General features: G+C 41.2%; 1 protein-coding gene across 2 annotated transcripts in view; it reads left to right on the forward strand.

The window, feature by feature from the left end:
* LOC149310710 (uncharacterized) overlaps positions 1-19296 on the forward strand; it is an 86994-nt gene that overhangs the window by 11406 nt on the left and 56292 nt on the right. For both annotated transcript variants that reach the window (XM_089529565.1, XM_089529567.1), the window contains exons 2-3: positions 3925-4003; positions 6098-6588. In XM_089529565.1, coding sequence (XP_089385691.1) covers positions 3925-4003; positions 6098-6588 — 570 coding nt within the window. The remainder of the gene's footprint in view (positions 1-3924; positions 4004-6097; positions 6589-19296) is intronic.

Below are 19296 nucleotides of genomic sequence, written 5' to 3' on the forward strand. Positions count from 1 at the left end.
CAAGCTAGCTCCCTCCTCAATATGACATCCCTTCAAGTATCCCTTCAAGAGGCTATCATATTACCTCTTAACCTTCTCTTCTCCAGACTAAACATCCCCAGCTCCCTAAGTCATTCCTCATAGGACATGGTTTCCAGACCCTTCACCATTTTGGTCACCCTCCTTTGGACACACTCCAGTTTCTCAACATCCTTTTTAAATTGTGGTGCCCAGAACTGGACACAATATTCCAGATGGAGCCTGACCAAAGTGTGTGTGCAGATTGTAATATTTGCTTCTACAGAGATATACAAACTTCTGGAAATTTTGAAGCTGGCTTGGGTGGGTGGGAGTCCCCAGGTTTATTCCAGTTTTTTTTTCCAAGTGCAAATTTTCAGAAAAATTGAAAAAATGTGATATTATTTAGTTATTGCACTTATATACTGCTTTTCTCACAAAATATTTAAAGATTGAAAGTATTTTGTGCATTTTGGTTGGCCAATAGAGGTATCACTGTTTTATGGATTTTGGATGTTATTATACTATGCTGTGTGTGGCCAACATGGCTACCCTGGGATATGCCTTCTGAAAGTCATTTTTTTTTTACTTTAAGTATATAAACTGCATTATATATAACCTAGTCTGTCATAGAATAATTGTGTTTGATATTTATTTTGCATATAATTACATATTGGACTTTTAAAAAATTTATATTTTGTTACAAATGGAGCTACAAGGTTTTGAATTGTTAAGGAATATTTTGTTTTTTGCTTATTTGAGGAGCAGGCAAGTCCTCCCCCAATGCAATAAAAACATCAGAAGCCCAACAACATTAATAAAATGGAGAAAATTATCTCATCTCTACTTTATTCTGCATAAGGTCAAGCAGATATGATACATTCCCATAAAAAGAACTGAGAAAAGGAAACCAGGACTCGGAACTATAAAGATCTTACCCTTCACACAGTCTTTCATAAAAGTATTACTTTTTCATAGTGTTTAGAAGTAATTTGGGGGCATTAAATATGTGAAAACCTTTTCATAAACATTTTATTCATCGTCTGAAACAAAATATTGAATAACCCACTTTTTCAATTTGTGTGTATTGGGGACACTTTCCTCCCAATTTTTTCTGATTCCCACTGAGCCCATCACATATTTGTACATTTTGACCTTCTCCAAATGTTGCAACAAGAGTCTCAGCTCTGACATGTCATTTTAAAATGTACATTTTGTGGAATGCCCAGATTTTTAGAGAACCAGTGTGGTGCAGTGATTTGAGTGTTAGACTACCACACTTCACTTTAATAGCGCTGCTATTCCACTTTAACTCCTCTGGCTGCCTCCTGTTGCATTCTGGGATTTGCAGTATAAGGAGAAGGATTTAGAATTCTCAGCCAGAGAGCTCTTAGACCTCACTGAACTACAAACCTTAGAATGAAACAGGAGGCAGCCAGAGCAGAAAAAGTGCAATAGTAGCATAAGAGTGTGGTGTGGTAATGTGGTATGGCTGCATCTATTCTGGGCATCGACAGGGGAAGTGTGACCCTATTGGTGCTTTTGGATATCTCAGCGGCTTTCGATACCATTGACCACGGTATCCTTCTGGAACGCCTGAGAGAGTTAGGTATTGGGGGCACTGCGCTCCAGTGGTTCCGTTCCTACCTCTCGGGCAGATTGCAGATGGTGCAGCTGGGGGACACTTGCTCCCCTAAGACGGAACTGACATCTGGTGTCCCTCAGGGAGCTATTTTGTCCCCCACTCTGTTTAACATTTACATGAAACCGCTGGGAGAGATAATCTGGTGACACAAGGCACGGTGTTATCAGTATGCTGATGACACCCAAATATGTTTCTCTGTGCCGCTGACTGATGCAGTGACTAAGGCGGGTTACAGACCTCCGAAAAGCGGCGGCCTGCACCTGCCCGTTTCCCTGCCAGATTGGGGCCTTAGTAGCCAGAGCGGCAGCCGCTGAGGCCCCGATCCGCCACTTTCCAGGCCGTGAGGAAGCAGCAAAACGCCGCTTCCCTGCCGCCTGGAAAGGGGTGTCCTTGGGGCTCCAAGCCCCAAGGACACCCCGCGACGGCAGGGAGGAGGAGAAAGGGGCCGCTTGGCCCCTTTCTCCTCTGCGTCGCTGGGCGCAGCCATCTGAAGGCTGCGCCCAGCGACGCAAAGCCAGGAAGGAGCTCTGAAACGGAGCTCCTTCCGGGGTTGCGGAAAGGGCGCCCTGGGCGCCCTGGCACGGCCCCAATACGTCACAAACGCGCCGCCTCTTCACAATACGTCACAAACGCGGTTGTGATGTAGTGATGGCGGCGGCCGTGTGGAACAGCCGCCACCATTTTCTACATGCAGAGCGTGTCCTAGGGTTAGGGGCGTCCAGAAAGGACGCCCCTTTCTAACCCTAGTACGCGCTCATCGCGTACTTTAAGGCCCGTTTGTAACGGGCCTAAGGATGGCATCTCTCCTCTGAATGCCTGCCTGGAGTCAGTAATGGGCTGGATGAGGGAAAACAAACTCAGCCTGAATCCAGAGAAAACGGAAGTACTGGTGATAGGTCCCCCAGGCCTTAGAAAGGAAATTCATCCACCTGTCCTGAATGGGGTCACACTTCCCCTGAAGGACGAAATTCACAGTTTAGGAGTACTTCTGGACTCATCCCTGCAGCTGACATCTCAAATAGATGTGACGGTCAGAAGTGCTTGCTATCAACTCCGGTTGATACGCCAACTGCAACCCTATCTGGGCCAAAGGAACCTTGAAACTGTGGTACATGCTCTGGTAACCTCTCGTCTAAATTTCTGTAATGCGCTATACATGGGGCTACCCTTGTTCCAAGTCCGGAAGCTTCAGTTAGTACAAAACATGGCAGCCAGATTGGTCACTGGTGCGACCAGATTTGACCATATAACACCTATCTTGAAAGATCTTCACTGGCTGCCCCTTCGCTTCCGAGCGCAATACAAGGTGTTGGTTACTACCTATAAAGCCCTACATGGCTTAGGCCCAAGTTACTTGAGGGACCGCATCTCCCCATATGATCTGCCCTGCACACTCAGAACATCTGGGAAGAACTTATTGGTAATTCCACCTTCCAAATATGTTGCCACATTCCAGATGGCCTTTTCCGTGGTGGCCCCGCGGATGTGGAATGATCTACCCGAGGAGCTCCGTCTGACAACCCCCCTAGAAACATTCAAAAAGAGGCTTAAAACTTTTCTTTTTTGTCAAGCCTTCCCCCCAGAAGAATGAAGCTGCCTACTCTGTTGCCATCGATTCCCTATGCTTACCCCTGAATGTGAACGGTTGTGTTTAAAATGTTTGTGATTGCACGGTTTTATTATGGGATTTTACCTATTTTATGCAATGTTTTTTATGGTTTTTTAATTGTTTGTACACCGCTTTGATCTGCGGAAAAGCGGTATATAAATAAAATTTATTATTATTATTATTATTATTATCATCATCTGGTTTGGCACCACTTCAATGCTATGGAATTCTGGGAACTGTAGTTTGTGCCACAACAAAGTGCAATTCTTAGAATTCCATAGCATTGAGCCATGGCAGTTAAAGTGGCGTTGAACTGGATTATTTCTGCAGTGTGGATGCAGCCCATGACTCTAGAGACCAGGGTTCAAATCCCCACTTGGCCATGGGAACCCACTCTTTCAGTCTTGGGAAGGCAAAGGCAAACCCCCTCTGAACAAATGTTGCCAAGACAAGCCCATGGTACGTTCACTTTAGATTTGCCATTAAGTCAGAAATGACTTGATGACATGCAGTAACAGCAACCAGATTTACAAATTTGGAAGTTTAATGTTGAAACAGGACAGTGGGGATTTCAAGATGAACGACACTCACATAGGCAAGATAGACAAGACGCAGAGAAACCCACCTATCCATATTTCATATTACATGATTTTCTAATGTGCTTTTCTTCTAGATTTCCTATCCCTCAAGTGATGAAGAAGACAGTGATGATTCTGAGGGAGAGAACCAAGAACTTGCTCAGATTGACAGAGGTAAACTCTTTCAGCAACCACAAAGCATACAGGCTTAAGGACCTATTTTTTACTACTATGTGAACTTGAAGGCTTTCACTGCTGGCATCTATAGTTTTTTTTTGTGGGTTTTTTGGCCACATAGCCTGAAAAACCCACAAAAACCTATTTTTACTATTAAGTTGTAGGTGTGTGTATATATGGAGCAAGTAACCAATGCTGTCAATGGCTTCTCAGTGGGGCTTCGAAAAGTTAATTCTTTGACTACAACTCCATGACTAGTCATGTTGGCTGCAGGAATCTGGGAATCATAGTCCAAAAAATAACTTTTCTAAATTTTGCTTTCCAGTATGTATACCTGGAGCATATGTCATATCTGTGTCTTAAAAGTATTGTGCAACATATTATCCTCAACTGATTCAAAATGTATTCAAAATCTGAAGATGCCAGCCACAGATGCTGGCCAAACGTCAGGAATAAACTCTTCTAGAACATAGCCACATAGCCTGAAAAACCTACAAAACTCTATGGATGCTGGCCATGAAAGCCTTCAACTATTCAAAATATGTTTAAAAAGAGAGGCCCCTTTAAGTGTGTGTGTTTTAATGACCATGCATTTATGCAAAGCTAGGGCATATAGGGCATTTTCATCAGCCTTTGATACTACTGGTAATGCAGCTTCCCAAAAACTAGAATTATGCAAACAACAACAATAATTTGTTTGCATAATTCTAGTGTTTGGGAAGCTGCATTACTAGTAGTATCAAAGGCTGAGGAAAATGTGGGATTAAAAAGAGAGGTCTTGAATCCAGGAGGAAGTGGGTAGGATATGGGAAGCTGCCTTCTGCTGAGTAGGAACATCAATCCATCAAGCTCAGTATTGCACACACCAGCTTTCCCAGACTGATGCACTTCAGATATTTTGGACTACAGTAGCCAGAAATCCTTAGCATGAATAGTGTAGCTGACTGGGTGTAGGTGGTGCAGTCTCTTTAGGGCTTTTTAAATGGATTTATTTTTATTTTTAGGTGATTGGCCTTGTATGTTTTGACCACAGCTTTGTATTTTATTTTGTAATTTATTGTTTTGGCTTGAATCCCAACTAGTGCAGAACTATTGAGCCAAATGTTGAATAATGAACTCTTATGGAAATCTCATTAATTTGTTGAGTGTACTTTAATTGGGACTGTCAGTAGGGTTGAGGCCATTAGTTGCCTTCAGTGCTATTTGTAATGGAAATACATTATCTGAATTAATTGTTTCCCGTATTAGATGCATGTTCAAGGAAATATCATTCATAAGTCTTTTCCCATCTTCAACAATTTTTGTAGTTTTTTTTCCTCTGAAGAAGATTATTTAAAGTAATGCTGCTCAAAATCCATGGGGCATGTATTGTCCAGAAAGTATTGCTGTTGGTCCTTGGTGAGTTTCCCACAAAGAAAGAAACAATGGAGATATATATGGAACTGGTCTGCAGCACATAGAGGGGAGGGGAATACTACTCCTTCACATCAGATGGTTTGAGCAGCACTGCGTTAAGCGTATCTTGATGGACCGAGTTTCCAGCTGTTTCTTGCTCCTTGCTTTATTGTGTTGGCTTCTGGCAAACTCAGTTGTATTCAGATGTCAACTTTTCTTCTCCTTCTTACTCTCAATCTTGACTGTCTTTGGAGGTGGGCCTTTTAACATGGCATCCATGCTTTTCAAGCCAATGTTTGGGGAAGCTTTAAACCCTTTTCCTGGTGAAGATGTGTGTGGTGTGAGGAGGGAGGCCAGTTCTACAAGTTTCTTCTCAGGACTCGCCTAGGACATTTTGCTGCATAGAATAGAACTACAAATGGTATTCCCACTCACCACCACCACCACCACCAAAGTATATGGTATCCAAGGCTAACTACATTATCTGAGCACCAAAGGCAGAGAACCCCACAATACCTCTGCTCTTTTTTTTGGGGGGGGGGGGGAAGAATAAAAATAGAAGGATAAGAAATAGCTTTTCATGCCACTAAAAATCTAAGATAGCCAACTCATTTTGTCTAATGGTAGGATCAGCCCTGTGATAAGCTCTTTCCTTTTAGCCATTATAAGATCTATACACTTTATATACTTTCTCAGAGAGAAGACGAAATTGCACATTGACTCCCCTGGCAACCAATCAGCTGCAGAATCAAGAAAACCAGTGTTGCAAAGTGCGGGCCCATTTTCCTCCTGGTCTGGACCGCCACAGTTCTGAAGAGGAGCTGGAACGCATCAGCTGTGAGTTTGCTGCTGAGAAACGGAAGTGGTCACAAGTCAACAGGCTGGCCTGCTGTGGTGATAACTGCAATACCTCCTCTAGTGATGAGGAGGTGAAGAACTTGTGCGGCATGTCCTTCCGGCCTGTGGTTGAAACTGCAGACTGCTTGCATGCTAGTCCTAGCCCTGTGCTCTTCAGTGCCTCCCCTCCCAAAAGACTCCAGCCCTTGGTACGCACCCCAACCTCCAGGCCTCTATTCTTCACCAGCGTGGGAGCCAGCTTTGAACAAGTGATGCCCTACAAACGACATCGACAAGGCTATGGAGACAAGGTCGGTAGGCCTAGCCTTGACCTGGAAAAAATGCAGCAGGTAAGGCTGTGTTTCTTGATAGCTGTGTTCTGGCCAACTTCATTACAGAACTCACAACAGATGTGTCGGAAAATTATTGCTCAACTGTTTCCTGCTGATCTGACATTAGGCTCAGCTGGAATTGATTTGGCTGCCTAGGATAACTTGGTTCCCATTGTTCAATAGCCTTTAGACACTGATAGGTTAGTGAGCTGCTTTTTGGAATGAGTATATTTTGAAACTTACTCCTGCTTGATCAGCACTGATTTTGTGTTTACCTCCCAGTTTTAATTGCCTTTCTGCTCTGTACTTGATGCCATGGTGGCTTCGACTCTGGCCTTGATCTTGTTCTAATCTTGGCAGAACTAGCCTTTTTACTCTGGGTTATGCTCTTAAAAAATTGCAGATATGTAGAGTTTAGAAACAATGCATTTTAAGTAGCAACATGACCTGTAACATTTTATTTTTGAGAGTAATGAAGGGGCACCAGTGTCCAGTTTTTTAAAAACATTTTAATATTAACACATGACTTGTGTATATGTGTGAGGAGTAAAAAATTTCTCTTCACATCTACCTGTTACTACTTCTGGCTAATGTTTGTCTATTTGAAAAATATATAAATGATTCTATATTATGCAAAGGGGCGTTAGAACTGAGAAATAACACAATATGTTACTGTTCACCCAGTGAATAAGGAAAATCTGTTGCTCATTTTTTGACAATAGCAAACAGCAACAACAACAGCAATATGTTAACAGATTTTTAAACTAATGTGCTGAACTCTGAAAAAAGGGAAATCCTTCCGGGAGGAACCATAATGGGGTGGAAGAATATACGTTCTATAAGTATAACATCCCAGATGCAATCCCTGCCATCTCCAGTTGAAAGGACTGGGTGGCAGGAGATACAAAGAAGATGGTTTCTCTCTGTGAGATCTCAGAAAAATTTCTTCTAGTCAGAATAGACATCACTGGGCTAGCTGGACAAAGAGTCTGATCTGATATAAGGCTACTTGCTACATTCTTCTGCTGATGGTTCAGTTTTCTGTTTTCTCCTTTCTGCAAGAGGTACATCATGATCTCTACCTGTTTTTAATGTTTCATCAGTTTAGGCCACTGGTGTCTCACTGGCTTCCATACTGGTCCTGATGGTGCTTGTATTGTTCTGCTGTAATGAAATGGAAAGAGCAGCTGCCCTGTCTGTTTGTCATGCTAGGCTGCTTGTGCCTTTGCCACTTGGTTCAGTGTGCATGTTTCTTTGCATTTGGCTCTGTTCCCATCTTCCCCTCTCATCCTCTGCTTTCTTTCTTTTTTCAGAATTAGGCTGAAATGGCTTGGCTTGCCTATAAAGACACTGCTACATCTACATGTATTGCATGGTCTCTTGCACCCCTTGATCACTGTCCTTGGGCAACGTCCTAATTACATCCAGGACCTTATGCCAGCCATATGCATTTTAATGAGGGCATTGTGTTTGTGTCCCAGAAAGACCAGGGTCATGGCTGGTGTTTAGAAGTGGCTCAACTTCTGCTTTTCAGGATAACCAATAGGGAAGTTTCAGAGGGCATGAAGCAGATGGTGCGTGTGTGTGGTTGGCTGGAGAACAGTTCTGGTTGCTCAATTGGACAGCATAAATAAAAAATAAATTAAAACTTTAATTTATATCCCGCTTTTTGCTACCACAATCAAAGCAGCGTACAACCTTTAAAAAATACAATATATATACAATTCCCCCCCTTAAAAAAGGATTAAACAGTTCTATCCATTAAAATTACAAACGATAAAATCTAAAAACAATAATACGATAATAAAATAACGGTGGGCAGTCTTTGCTTATATATGTCTGTGGGGGGAGCGTTACATGGCCGGGTTCTATTCTGGGAAGGCCTGCCAGAAGCTCTCTTGAAGCTCTCTAGTTGGCAATTTGACGGATCTCGTCCGGCAGGCTATTCCATAAAGTGGGAGCGATTGCGGAAAAAGTCCTCTGGAGGTTGCCGTCAATCTGGTCTTTGTGGACTGCAACAAATTCCTCCCAGAGGATCTGAGGGTACGGGGCGGATTATACGGAAGGAGGTGATCCCTTAAGTAGGTTGGGCCCAAACCATGGAGGGCTTTAAAGGTAATGACCTTGTACTGTGCCCGGAAAAGAATAGGCAGCCAGTGGAGTGATTTCAATATAGGTGTAATATGGTCACTCCTACTTGTTCCTGTAATCAGTCTGGCTGCCATATTCTGTAGACAAAAAAGGGCAGAAACAGGCACATGTATCTCTTCAGACTTTGGTGGAAGATTGAGTTTTGATATCTGTAGCTTGTCTTGCCAGGATAAGATGTTCCAGTAGCTGAAATTCTCAGAAGTCAGTAGATATAACTAACCAGTTCATTATAATGGATGCATTTGCCCAATAATTAGGGTTTGAATATGTTGCATTATGATTTAAATTAGGCAGGATCACTTCTTTTGTAGTTTAGCTGTGCTTCTTAGGTACTTTCATAGCTAAATAGTGAGGAGGAATATTGCATGGATCAAGTGCTGATTTGTGCAGTGGCTCATGTTCTTTTGGGGATGTTGAGGTTATGACAAGGTGGGTGGGAGGATGATGTTTTGTACCACAGGACAGCAACTTGTAACTTTCAGCCATTATTTTTTAGAAAAGGGAAAGCATTGGAAGAGACCATAGGGTTGGAAGAGATCACAAGGGCCATCCAATCCAACATTCTGTCATGTAGGGATACACAATCAAAGCACCCCTGACAGGAGACCATCCAGCCTCTGTTTAAAAACTTCCAAAGAAGGAGACTCCACCACACTCTGAGGCAGTGTATTCCACTGCTCAACAGCTCTTATCATCAAAAAGATCTTGCTGGTGTTTAGGGGGAATCTCTTTTTCTGTAGTTATAATCTACAGTTATAATCTGGAGCAGCAGAAAACAAACTTGCTCTGTCCTCAATATGATACTCTTTCAAATATTTAAATACGTCTATCATGTCACTCCTTAACCTTATCTTATCCAGTATGTAGAGAGATCTTGTAGCACCTTTGAGACTAACTGTAAGAAAGAAGTTGTCATCATGAGCTTTCGTAGACTTAAGTCTACTTTCTCAGTTTGATCGACCCTGATTGATCGACCCAGCTCCATGGATATGCATTGCCCAATGTCTGCCCCAAGATGTCTTGCCCAGTTATGGCTATTTTAATCTGACTGTTTTATAATGCTTTTTCTTTTTGTAATTATATGGATTAGTTTAAGGATGGGGGATAAGGGTATTTATGTATGTGTTTATGCATTTTATTTATGCATCTTATGTTGTAATCCACCTTGATCCTTTCAGAGAGGGTGGATATAAATTAAACATTATTATTATTATTATTATTATTATTATTATTATTATGTCTATGAAACTCATGCTGACAACTTCTTTCTTTCAGTTAGTCTCAAAGGTACTACAAGATCTCTCTACATACTGATTTTATAGACTAATATGGCTATATCTTTGAATTCTTCTCTTATCCAGGTTAAACCTACCCAGCTCCCTAAGTCACTCCTCATAGGGCATGGTTTCCAGACCTTTCACCATTTTGTCCACCCTCCTCTACACATGCTCCAGCTTGTCAATATCCCTTTTGTGGGCCCAGAACTGGACACAATATTCTAGGTGAGGTCTGACAAGAGTTCCTTTTTAAAAATGTTGTCTGCAATTGTAACTAAGTACTTTTGAGGAGCCCTGGAACTATAATGCTAATGAATTACTTTTAGAATTAACTTTAAAAGCTTTCTAAACACTTTTATGCAGTTCCTCAAAGTTAAAATAGGCTGCAGTCTGTCTTGACATCTGGTCATTGAGACTAAGGCATCTGTCATTGAGAGAGGCTAAGTGGGCAGAATGAAACAAATTCCAGAAAGTCAGCAAAGTCCTTGTAAAACACTGGATCTGATGCTTAAAAGATGAGAGTAGTTAGCACTTTTCTGTAGTGTAAACAGATGAAGAACAGCTAAAAGAGGTACAGTCAGCCCTTCTTATCCACTGATTTTTTCTCCTAAGCATTCAAGTATCTATGGTTTGAAAATATTGAAAAAATAAATAAATTCCAAATTGCAATCTTTGATTTTCTGTTTTATATTAGGGATGCCATTTTGCATTTAATGGGACTTGAGCATCCACAGATTTTGTTATCCACGGGGGATCCTGTAACCAGACCCCAATGGATAACAAGGACCCACTGTATATTCAAGATAGATGGGATCTGGTACCTTTAAGGTATTTAGGTGAACTACTTGGGTAAGAAATGTTGGAAGTGGGATCAAAACAGAGCCATACCAGGAACCAAGAAGTGAAAATAGCAGCATGCTAGAGGAAACCTGAATGTTAATACTCAGATGTTATTGAATGTTGTATGTCAGTTGCAGAAAAATTGCAAAAGGCGATAAGAGGAGAATGCCATGGAGTGGGTGGGGAACCATTTGCTGAGGGACATCTAGATGAAATTTTTTGTGGGTTTTTCGGGCTATGTGGCCATGTTCTAGCAGAGTTTCTTTCTGACGTTTCACCAGCATCTGTGGCTGGCATTTTAGAATTAACTTTAAAAGCTTTCTAAACACTTTTATGCAGTTCTTCAAAGATGCCAGCCACAGATGCTGGTGAAACGTCAGAAAGAAACTCTGCTAGAACATGGCCACATAGCCCAAAAAACCCACAAAAAACTATGGATGCCGGCCATGAAAGCCTTCGACTTTACATCTAGATGAGTCTCCCTGCCACTAGGGAGCTTGGTTTCTTAGCTGAAACACCTGGGGGTTATTCGGACATTGTCTTTGTTAGCGTAACTATGTGAATAATCTCACTCATGCATTTTATTATTCATACTGGGTTTTTTAAAAAAATTGGAACCACATCTCTGCACATCTCTGCAAGTTCTGTTGCTCACATGTGTCAGTACTGTGAATAAAGATGGAGTTGATGTGGATATATTCAAAACATGTTCAAGGCATGCAGAGTTTTATCCCAGTTTATCTTGGTTCTGTTTGCATCTATTATTCACACAGCTGACAATATAAATCTTTTAGGAAAATCCAGTGTGTGTGTGTGTGGGGGGGGACCTGAGGTCAATTATCCAGGTGTTTTTTGCACACACCCCCCCACTTACTCAGGTGAATTCAAAATGCATGTGAATAAGAAAGATTCAGCCCATTCTATTAGGAGTGTTATCACTGTCTGAATAACCCCTGAGTGGCATTTTTCCTGTAGGGCATTTCAGCATGGAACCAGGGTTGACTCCTCCTGAGCAGGGAAGAGAATGGGTAGCAAATTTCTTTCAGTTGGTGCTTTCAGAACCTTCTGGAAGCCCTGGCTGAACATGCAAAAGGGACTTTCTGCTATTTCAGTTCTTAGAACAAAGACAGTAGGAATCTCCTTTTCTGGCCAGGGTAAGTTGTGTTGTGAATCTGGACCAACCTTAGGCTATAAGGTCCCCCGCTACACTAATGGAGAGTATTCTGGAGAAGATAATAGACGAGGAAAAACCTGACTAGGAAAGCTGCTTTTGGAGGTGATGATACATTGCAGCTCTTTGTACCAGCTGCAAAGTTATACTTCATTAATATATTAAACATATTGGGCTACTTGTGTTTTTAGTTTTATTCTTGGTTGTGGGGAGCTATGTTGTTCCCTCTCCACTCCCTCCTTCCTTTTCTATCAATGAGCCTGACGTAACAGCAGTATGCATTTGTTTTGAAGTGAGTAACTTCTTCCATTCACGTCTCCCCAAGGATCTGGCCCTCCTGTGTTAGCTGCACTCGTTCTTCAGATGTTAATCAACAAAGAAAGTAATTCTGAACACAGCTGAGAGCATCTTGATGTAATAGCACTTCTCAACTCTTCTCTTTCCTCTATCCCAGTTTCTGTGACAAGTAAAATGGTGATCTTTTATATGGAAATGATGAACCACTTAGAAGAATCTTTTGGCACAATGTAACAGGAAAACCCACTTGCTTTTAACCTCCCTTGAAGTCAATACAACACTCCATTGTTCATTGATCTCAAGGGAACTGGGTTGACCCTTCACTCTTACAAGGTTGTGTCTATTGCCTAGTTGAGTGTCAGCATCTGATTCTAGGTGAAAAAGTATGGATTTAGTTGCTACTTGCAGTCTACAAACCATACTGCTTGTGTGAGTTAGGGATGTACAAGGAATCACTTCAGCAGACATGACTCTCTCTGATCCACATTGGCTGGGCTGGAGGCAGAGTGGGTACTTTTTGTATTCCTGGCTCTATGTATTATTAGGCAGCTGTGTCCAATAAAATGTAACCATTTTTGAAAATTACACATTGGTCCAAAACACACTGCAGAAGTAATCCAGTTTTAAACTGCTTTGACTGCCCTGGCTCAATGCTAGGGAATTCTGGGAACTGTAGTTATGTGAGACATTTAGCCTTCTCTGTCAGAGAGCTCTGGTGCCACAATAAACGTTCATTTCCAGAATTCCCTAGCACTGAGTCAGAGCAGTTGAAGCGGTTTCAAACTGGATTACTTCTGCAGTGTGTTTTAGATCATAGAATGTAATATGCCCCTTTCAAATTAGTGCAAAATCATACTTCAGTTGGTGGAGGAGTGTCTTTTATGCACTTTTCAAGTCATATGACATCACTTATGGGCACATAAGTGATGTCATATGACTTGAAAAGTGCATAAAAGACACTCAAAAAGGGCCTGATTCTTGCCCACCCTCTATAAGCCTGAATAGCCCATTATCTACTTGCAATTCAAATGTGACTAGGTACTTTCATGTTTGTTGCTTTCCCAACTGCAACCAGAAGTTGTACATAATGCTCCACTGCCTCATTCTCACAAATGTATCAACTAGCTTTGAGATCTGTTCGATTTGCTGTAGTGAAAGGGGAGGTGAAGACATGAAAATTACAGGCATTTCAGTTTTTAGAAGAAGGGGCAAACCTGAAGTGAGGAATTTGAAATGGAAAACTTTTCATTGTTCTTGAAAAAAGAAGGTCTCATTGGCGGGGTACAGACTGCCCAGAAGAGGTGCCTCCTCGGCGCCTCTCTCTGCTGCACAGCTGCGCCGCGGCATGCAAATTGTGCGGCGCAGCTGCGCAGCAGAAAAGCTCAAAAAAGCGGCTCCTTTTTGCTGTGCCGCAAAGCGCCAAAGACGGTGCATATACGTCTGCAGCTGTGACGTAACGGTTACGCGCACCGTGTGTAAGGTGCTGCATAATGTCGCTGCGTGCGGGGTGTGTGCACGCACTGCCCTGAGGCAACCGTAGCACGTCATGGATGCACCGCAAAGGGCCCATCTGGAGAGGGCCTCAGTCTATCAAAGATCTCTGAAATAGAAACACAAATATGATTTCTTCTATAAAGTGAAAAGGAATCAGTTGAAGCTCTTGAGCAAAACTAAGAAGCCATCCTGAGTTTCCCAGTTTCTCAAAAGGAATGGATTTGGCATCTGGCAATAAATTATAGGCCTGAGCTGATTTTTTAAAACCTGGAATTGACTGGCTCATTGGAAGCGTTCCCAGTTTTGTGACCATTGTTTTGACTCTGAGCTGTGCAGCCTAGTAAGATTATTATAGTTGAGCTGTACCCCTGGCTGTCATCCAGAAGGAAAAGGTCAAGCTTGACAGCCCTTGTCGCACATACTTTGGCAGCCGGGTGGTGTCAAGGTGGTGTCCTAAGTGCTTCTAGGGTGTGAACACTCTCCAACCTGCTCTGTAATTCAGTCAGACTGCTGCACACAAGGCCTCTTATTTACATGGGTTAAACAATACACCCATTCTTCTGAGTCCTTGCATGTCAGTATCTAAAACTGCTTGGGTTAAGCTGAATGTGTGTTGCAGGGCGGGCAGAATGTTGCTCTTTCTTTGAAGCTGCAGGAATGCATCAGAGATTGGGTTATCTCAACAACCTCAGAAATGAGGAAACATTTTTTTATTCATGAAGAGGTTCTTTTTCTCATTCCTAAATCTTGCTAGCAATTAGTCCATTTTGACTAGCAGCTATGACGAAAATATGCTCTCTCTGTTCTGTTCTAGTATATGCTTCATGTCAATTTGGCTGCAGCTTTCAAATTTTCAGGAACAACTCTTATCTAAGCATCCCAGGAAATGTCTGGGCATATAACTGTATAAAAAAAGTGTCTCTTTCTAGGCAGGTGGGACTTGTTTGTCTCAATTCATGAATGCATCTGCAAATTGTCCCATTCATAGTTTCCCACTTCATGATCTCCATGATCAGCTACTGAATTGTGCTTCCCTTCTGGAAGTGAGGGATGCATGAGATATGAATATGAGGAAAGGTTGAATCTGGGCATGGTCAGCCTGGTGAAAGGAAGAGGGGGAACATGATCACATACTTTAAATATCTAAAGAGCTATCACATAGAGGAAGATGTAGATTTGCTCTCTGCTGCCCTAGAGGATAGGACCGAGTCAAGTGGTTTTAAGTTACTGGAGGGTAGGTTTCAAAATTGAACTTTAGAAGGAACTTCTTGACAGTAAGAGCAGCTGAGCAATGGAACCACTTGGCTACAGAGGTGGTGGGTCTCCTCCTCTGGATACCTTCAAAAAGAGGCTGGATAGCTACCTGCTGGGAATATTCCATCTGGATTTCCTGCATTGAATAAGGGTTGGACTTGTTGGTCTACTGTATGGGCCCCCTTTCAACTCTATGATTCTATGAGAATAATGTATATAAGGGGTAGAGAGTCTTGTGAATAATGACTCACAAGTCAAATAACAAGCTATGCTCCTTTTTTTTAATAATTAAGACATGGAATTACATATATTTACATCTTTGCAGATTTAATATCTCACATTTCTCCACATATGGGATCTAAAGTGTCTTACAACATGTTGTTTTTGTCCTTTGCCTTCAAGTTGTTTTTGACTTATGGTGACCGAAAGGTGAACCTGTCATGGGTTTTCTTGGCAAGATTTCTTCAGGAGAGGTTTGCCATTACCATCCTATGAGGCTGAGAGAGTGTAACCTGCCTAACGTCACCCAGTGGGTTTCATGGCTGAGTGGGGAATCGAACCCTGGTCTCCAGAGTTGTAGATCAACACTCAAATCACTACACTATGCTGATTGTCTCACAACATACTGTATATTGAAACAGAATTTCATATACATATTGTATATTGAAACTGTACATTGAAACAGAATTGAAACTAAAGAGCAATCATAATAGTAAAAAAAAGTTGAAAAATATTAAATGAAATGTTCTATAAATATATGATGTCAAAAGTAACATAACAAGTAGAAATCCCATTATCAAATTACTCTTAGGCCTGTTACAGACTGCCAAAATAAAGCTGCTTCGGGTCTCTTTGGAGGTATGCTATTTAAATGATGCATGGGTCCAAAGAGTCCGGAGGTTGCACCAAAGCCACACTCCATTCCTAAGCACCGGAGTGCAGCTTTTGGTGCAGCTTCCAGATTCTTGGGATGCATGCATCATTTAAATAGCATACCTCCAAAGAGACCCGAAGCAGCTTTATTTTGGCAGTCTGTAACAGGCCTTAGAGTTATTTCTTAAGGACACTTTGAAATTTATAAGCCTAACAATTCCAAGAAAGGCAACGGACAATATGTTTTTATGTACGCTTTCATGTCGTTTCCAACTAGATGACCCTAAGGTGAACCTATTACAGCGGTTTCTTGGCAAGATTTGTTCAAAGAAGGTTTGTTATTGCTTTCCTTTAAGGCTGAGGGAGCCTGACTTGCCCAAGATCACTCAGTGGTTTTCTATAACTGAATGTAGGTTTAAGCCCCTACACTCAGTCTTATCACATGTCAAAAGCAAGCCGGGATGCAGCAAAAGAGAAACTGGTCTCTACTTTCCTCTCCAAATGCCTTCAAAACACTTCTCTTCTTGAGGGAGACAGTGGTAAAAGCATACTTTTTGGCATGCTGGAAAAATCAATTTAGCAAAAGCCATGCTTTTACAGCTGTCTCCTCCTGGAAGGGAGAATGGAAGTGTTATGACATATGAAAAGGAAAACAGAAACCCACTTCTGTCTCTTGTTGCATCTCAACTTACTTTTGACATGCTCCTGGTCTCCTAGTCCATTGCAATATGCAGGCTATCGGAAAATAATGAGTAAAGGAAAAAAACAACACACCAAGTTACTGAAATTATCTTTCAAATGGTCACAGAAATGAGTTATCTTTTGTTGTCTTTTTTTGGCAAAAAGTGCCACAATAAATTACTGCTAAAATTTCTATTATCAGTTGGTCCTGTTTCATACTGGGAAACTCCTGTAGTATCTGTTATAGACTTAGAAGTCATTGTGGATTTGGAGATTACAAATATTTAATGAATAGACTCATTATATCTAAATGGATGAGCTCTGACATGGTTTGTGGGGGTGTGCCAAGGGATTTCCTGAAGCCTTTGGCAGTGGTCTTACTGCTGAGTGACTTCTGTGTAAGCAGACCCTGGTGCAGAAGGACTTTACAAGATTCCATCTCACATTTTTCATAAGCATATACCTTTTTGTTAGTCTGAGCTTGTCACTAGAAAATCAAAAAGGTCAAGGATAAAAATCAATATTTGTATTCTCTAGACATTTTTAAGAGTTGATGTCTGTGTTCATTGCAAAACTGTCATTAATTTCTCTATTCGGATTTTGGAATGTACTGTGTGTTTAACTGACCAGAGATTTTCCTATTTCTCTTGTCCACAACATCCCTTGCAGTGTATTTCCTTGCCAGGAAATAGTTTCCCATCACAAAATGTGTATAAAGTATTATATTCAGGGAAGAAGAGTGACTCCAGTGTCACAAGGGTGGTGTACTACTCCAGGGTGCAATTCAAGTTTTTTGGGGGGAGTAGTTTTCAACTCCTTGAATAGCTCCCTTTATGTCATGATTAAAACCTACAACGAATTTACTGCCCCACGGACATCAAAGCCATCCATTTCGTCTGGTATATTATGAACAGAAATGTCCCCAAACTTCATATATCCTAGGCTCAAAACATCAACCCTGACAGCACAAGATGTTCAGCAATACAAGGTGAGCATTATTGAAGACCTGGCTTCCAACAACTATCTTTGCAGCAAAGGCTATTCTGATGGCAAGAGACTTTCAATTAATGTGGGTGATGCCTGAAAACTTCCCTCTCTGTCCATGAAAAGGTATTAAGCTGTCTAAGTGCATGAAACACTGCTGGGGAGAGATATGGGAACTTTCCTGTTAACACAACCACCATCCTGCTGTGACCAGTGCTATTTCACTGATAACTCTAAAAAGGAATGAAGAATATTTTCTTGCTCCAACATGTCTTAGAATTAAAAAGAAACCCACTTGGGTATAAAATGCTGCAGCTGGTGCTGGGGTTCACCAGAAAACAGTCTGGAAAATAGTCTGAAAATAGACAACAGAAACATTACTTGGATATAAAAATCATGAGAACATCAGCAATAAATACTGAAACCTCTCAACATGGTTCTCCTGTCTCTAGGAGCTCATATTTAAAATACTAAGACCTTCCCAAGTTGTTATTTACTGTACAGTTTTAAAAAGGTAACTTTTAACCTTTCTTGCAATGCTGTTTTTTAAAAGTTAGATATGCACCGTTATTTTAAAAAGTAACATATTATTCGCTACTTTCTGAGTAACATATTTCTTTTAGTTACTTTAGCATTATTTTTAAAAAGTATTTATAATAGAATACAGAAAAATAGCTGAAAATCCCCCCAAATGACCCCTAAACTCAAAATTGTCAAGGTAATGAGCACATGGCATCTGGTCCAGTAAAATACATCACCGTTTGTTATGTCGCTTTAAAAATCTTAACATCTAACAGCTGGCCTCTTTACTTGTAACATATTACGAGCAAACATTTGGTAATGAGCAGGTGGCAATATGAACTAGAAGTTCATCTATTTCTAATCATGACTGCAGGTTTATTTGAAGAATTTCCTCAAAATAGTCTTCTTAAGAAGTTACAGTAGACCAAAATTCTTTCAGGTTTTAATTTTTCCAAGTGAAGGGTGCAGGAGCCCCTTATCCATCTGCCTGCCCACTGCTCCTGTTTGGTAGACTGATAAAGTGTTCTTCCTTTGTCTAAGTCTGGGTAAAATGAATCTAGAGCTGACCTGCTAGCAGGCTTGGGGCACAGTACAGTCAAGCAATTAGCAAGAGAACCCTGGGATAATGCTTTCCAATCGCAGCAGTTAATTATATGTTGCATCAATGGATTAAATCACTGGAGAGTGAGATCCCTTTATCCTATTAGCTCTTTAGTGGCTCCAGTGTGTGCTCATGTGCCACTCGATATGTACGTGATGCTCAGTGGAAAGAGGATACCAGGAGCTGGAAATGAAGAACATTGTGTTAGTCCATATACATTTTCCCCTACCCTCATTACTATTCTGCTATCATCCTCCGGAAGCTCCTAATGATATTAAACAGTGTTTTCAGCTTTGCTGATGGTTCTGCGTAACTATGCTTATTGATGCAAAATCAGGCTGTTTTGCATACCCAAATAAGTCTAATCCTTCATAAATAAACATCGTAGAATCTGAAAATTAGCAACTCTCGTGTTTATATTGCTTTACATAGATGTCTTGGTAAATGGAGAGATGGTAGTAGTAGTGCTAGATTATTATTATTATTTACATTTATTTATAGAGCACTGTAAAGATTAAGTAAGATAATGGAGCTGTAGCATTTGTTACAAGAGTGTCTAGCTTTAGAATATGCATTGCTCT

This window comes from Sceloporus occidentalis, unplaced genomic scaffold (genome assembly GCF_023333645.1).
Source record: "Sceloporus occidentalis isolate IW3139 unplaced genomic scaffold, rSceOcc1.0.p SCAF_6, whole genome shotgun sequence".
In the NCBI taxonomy this organism is placed as follows: Eukaryota; Metazoa; Chordata; class Lepidosauria; order Squamata; family Phrynosomatidae; genus Sceloporus; species Sceloporus occidentalis.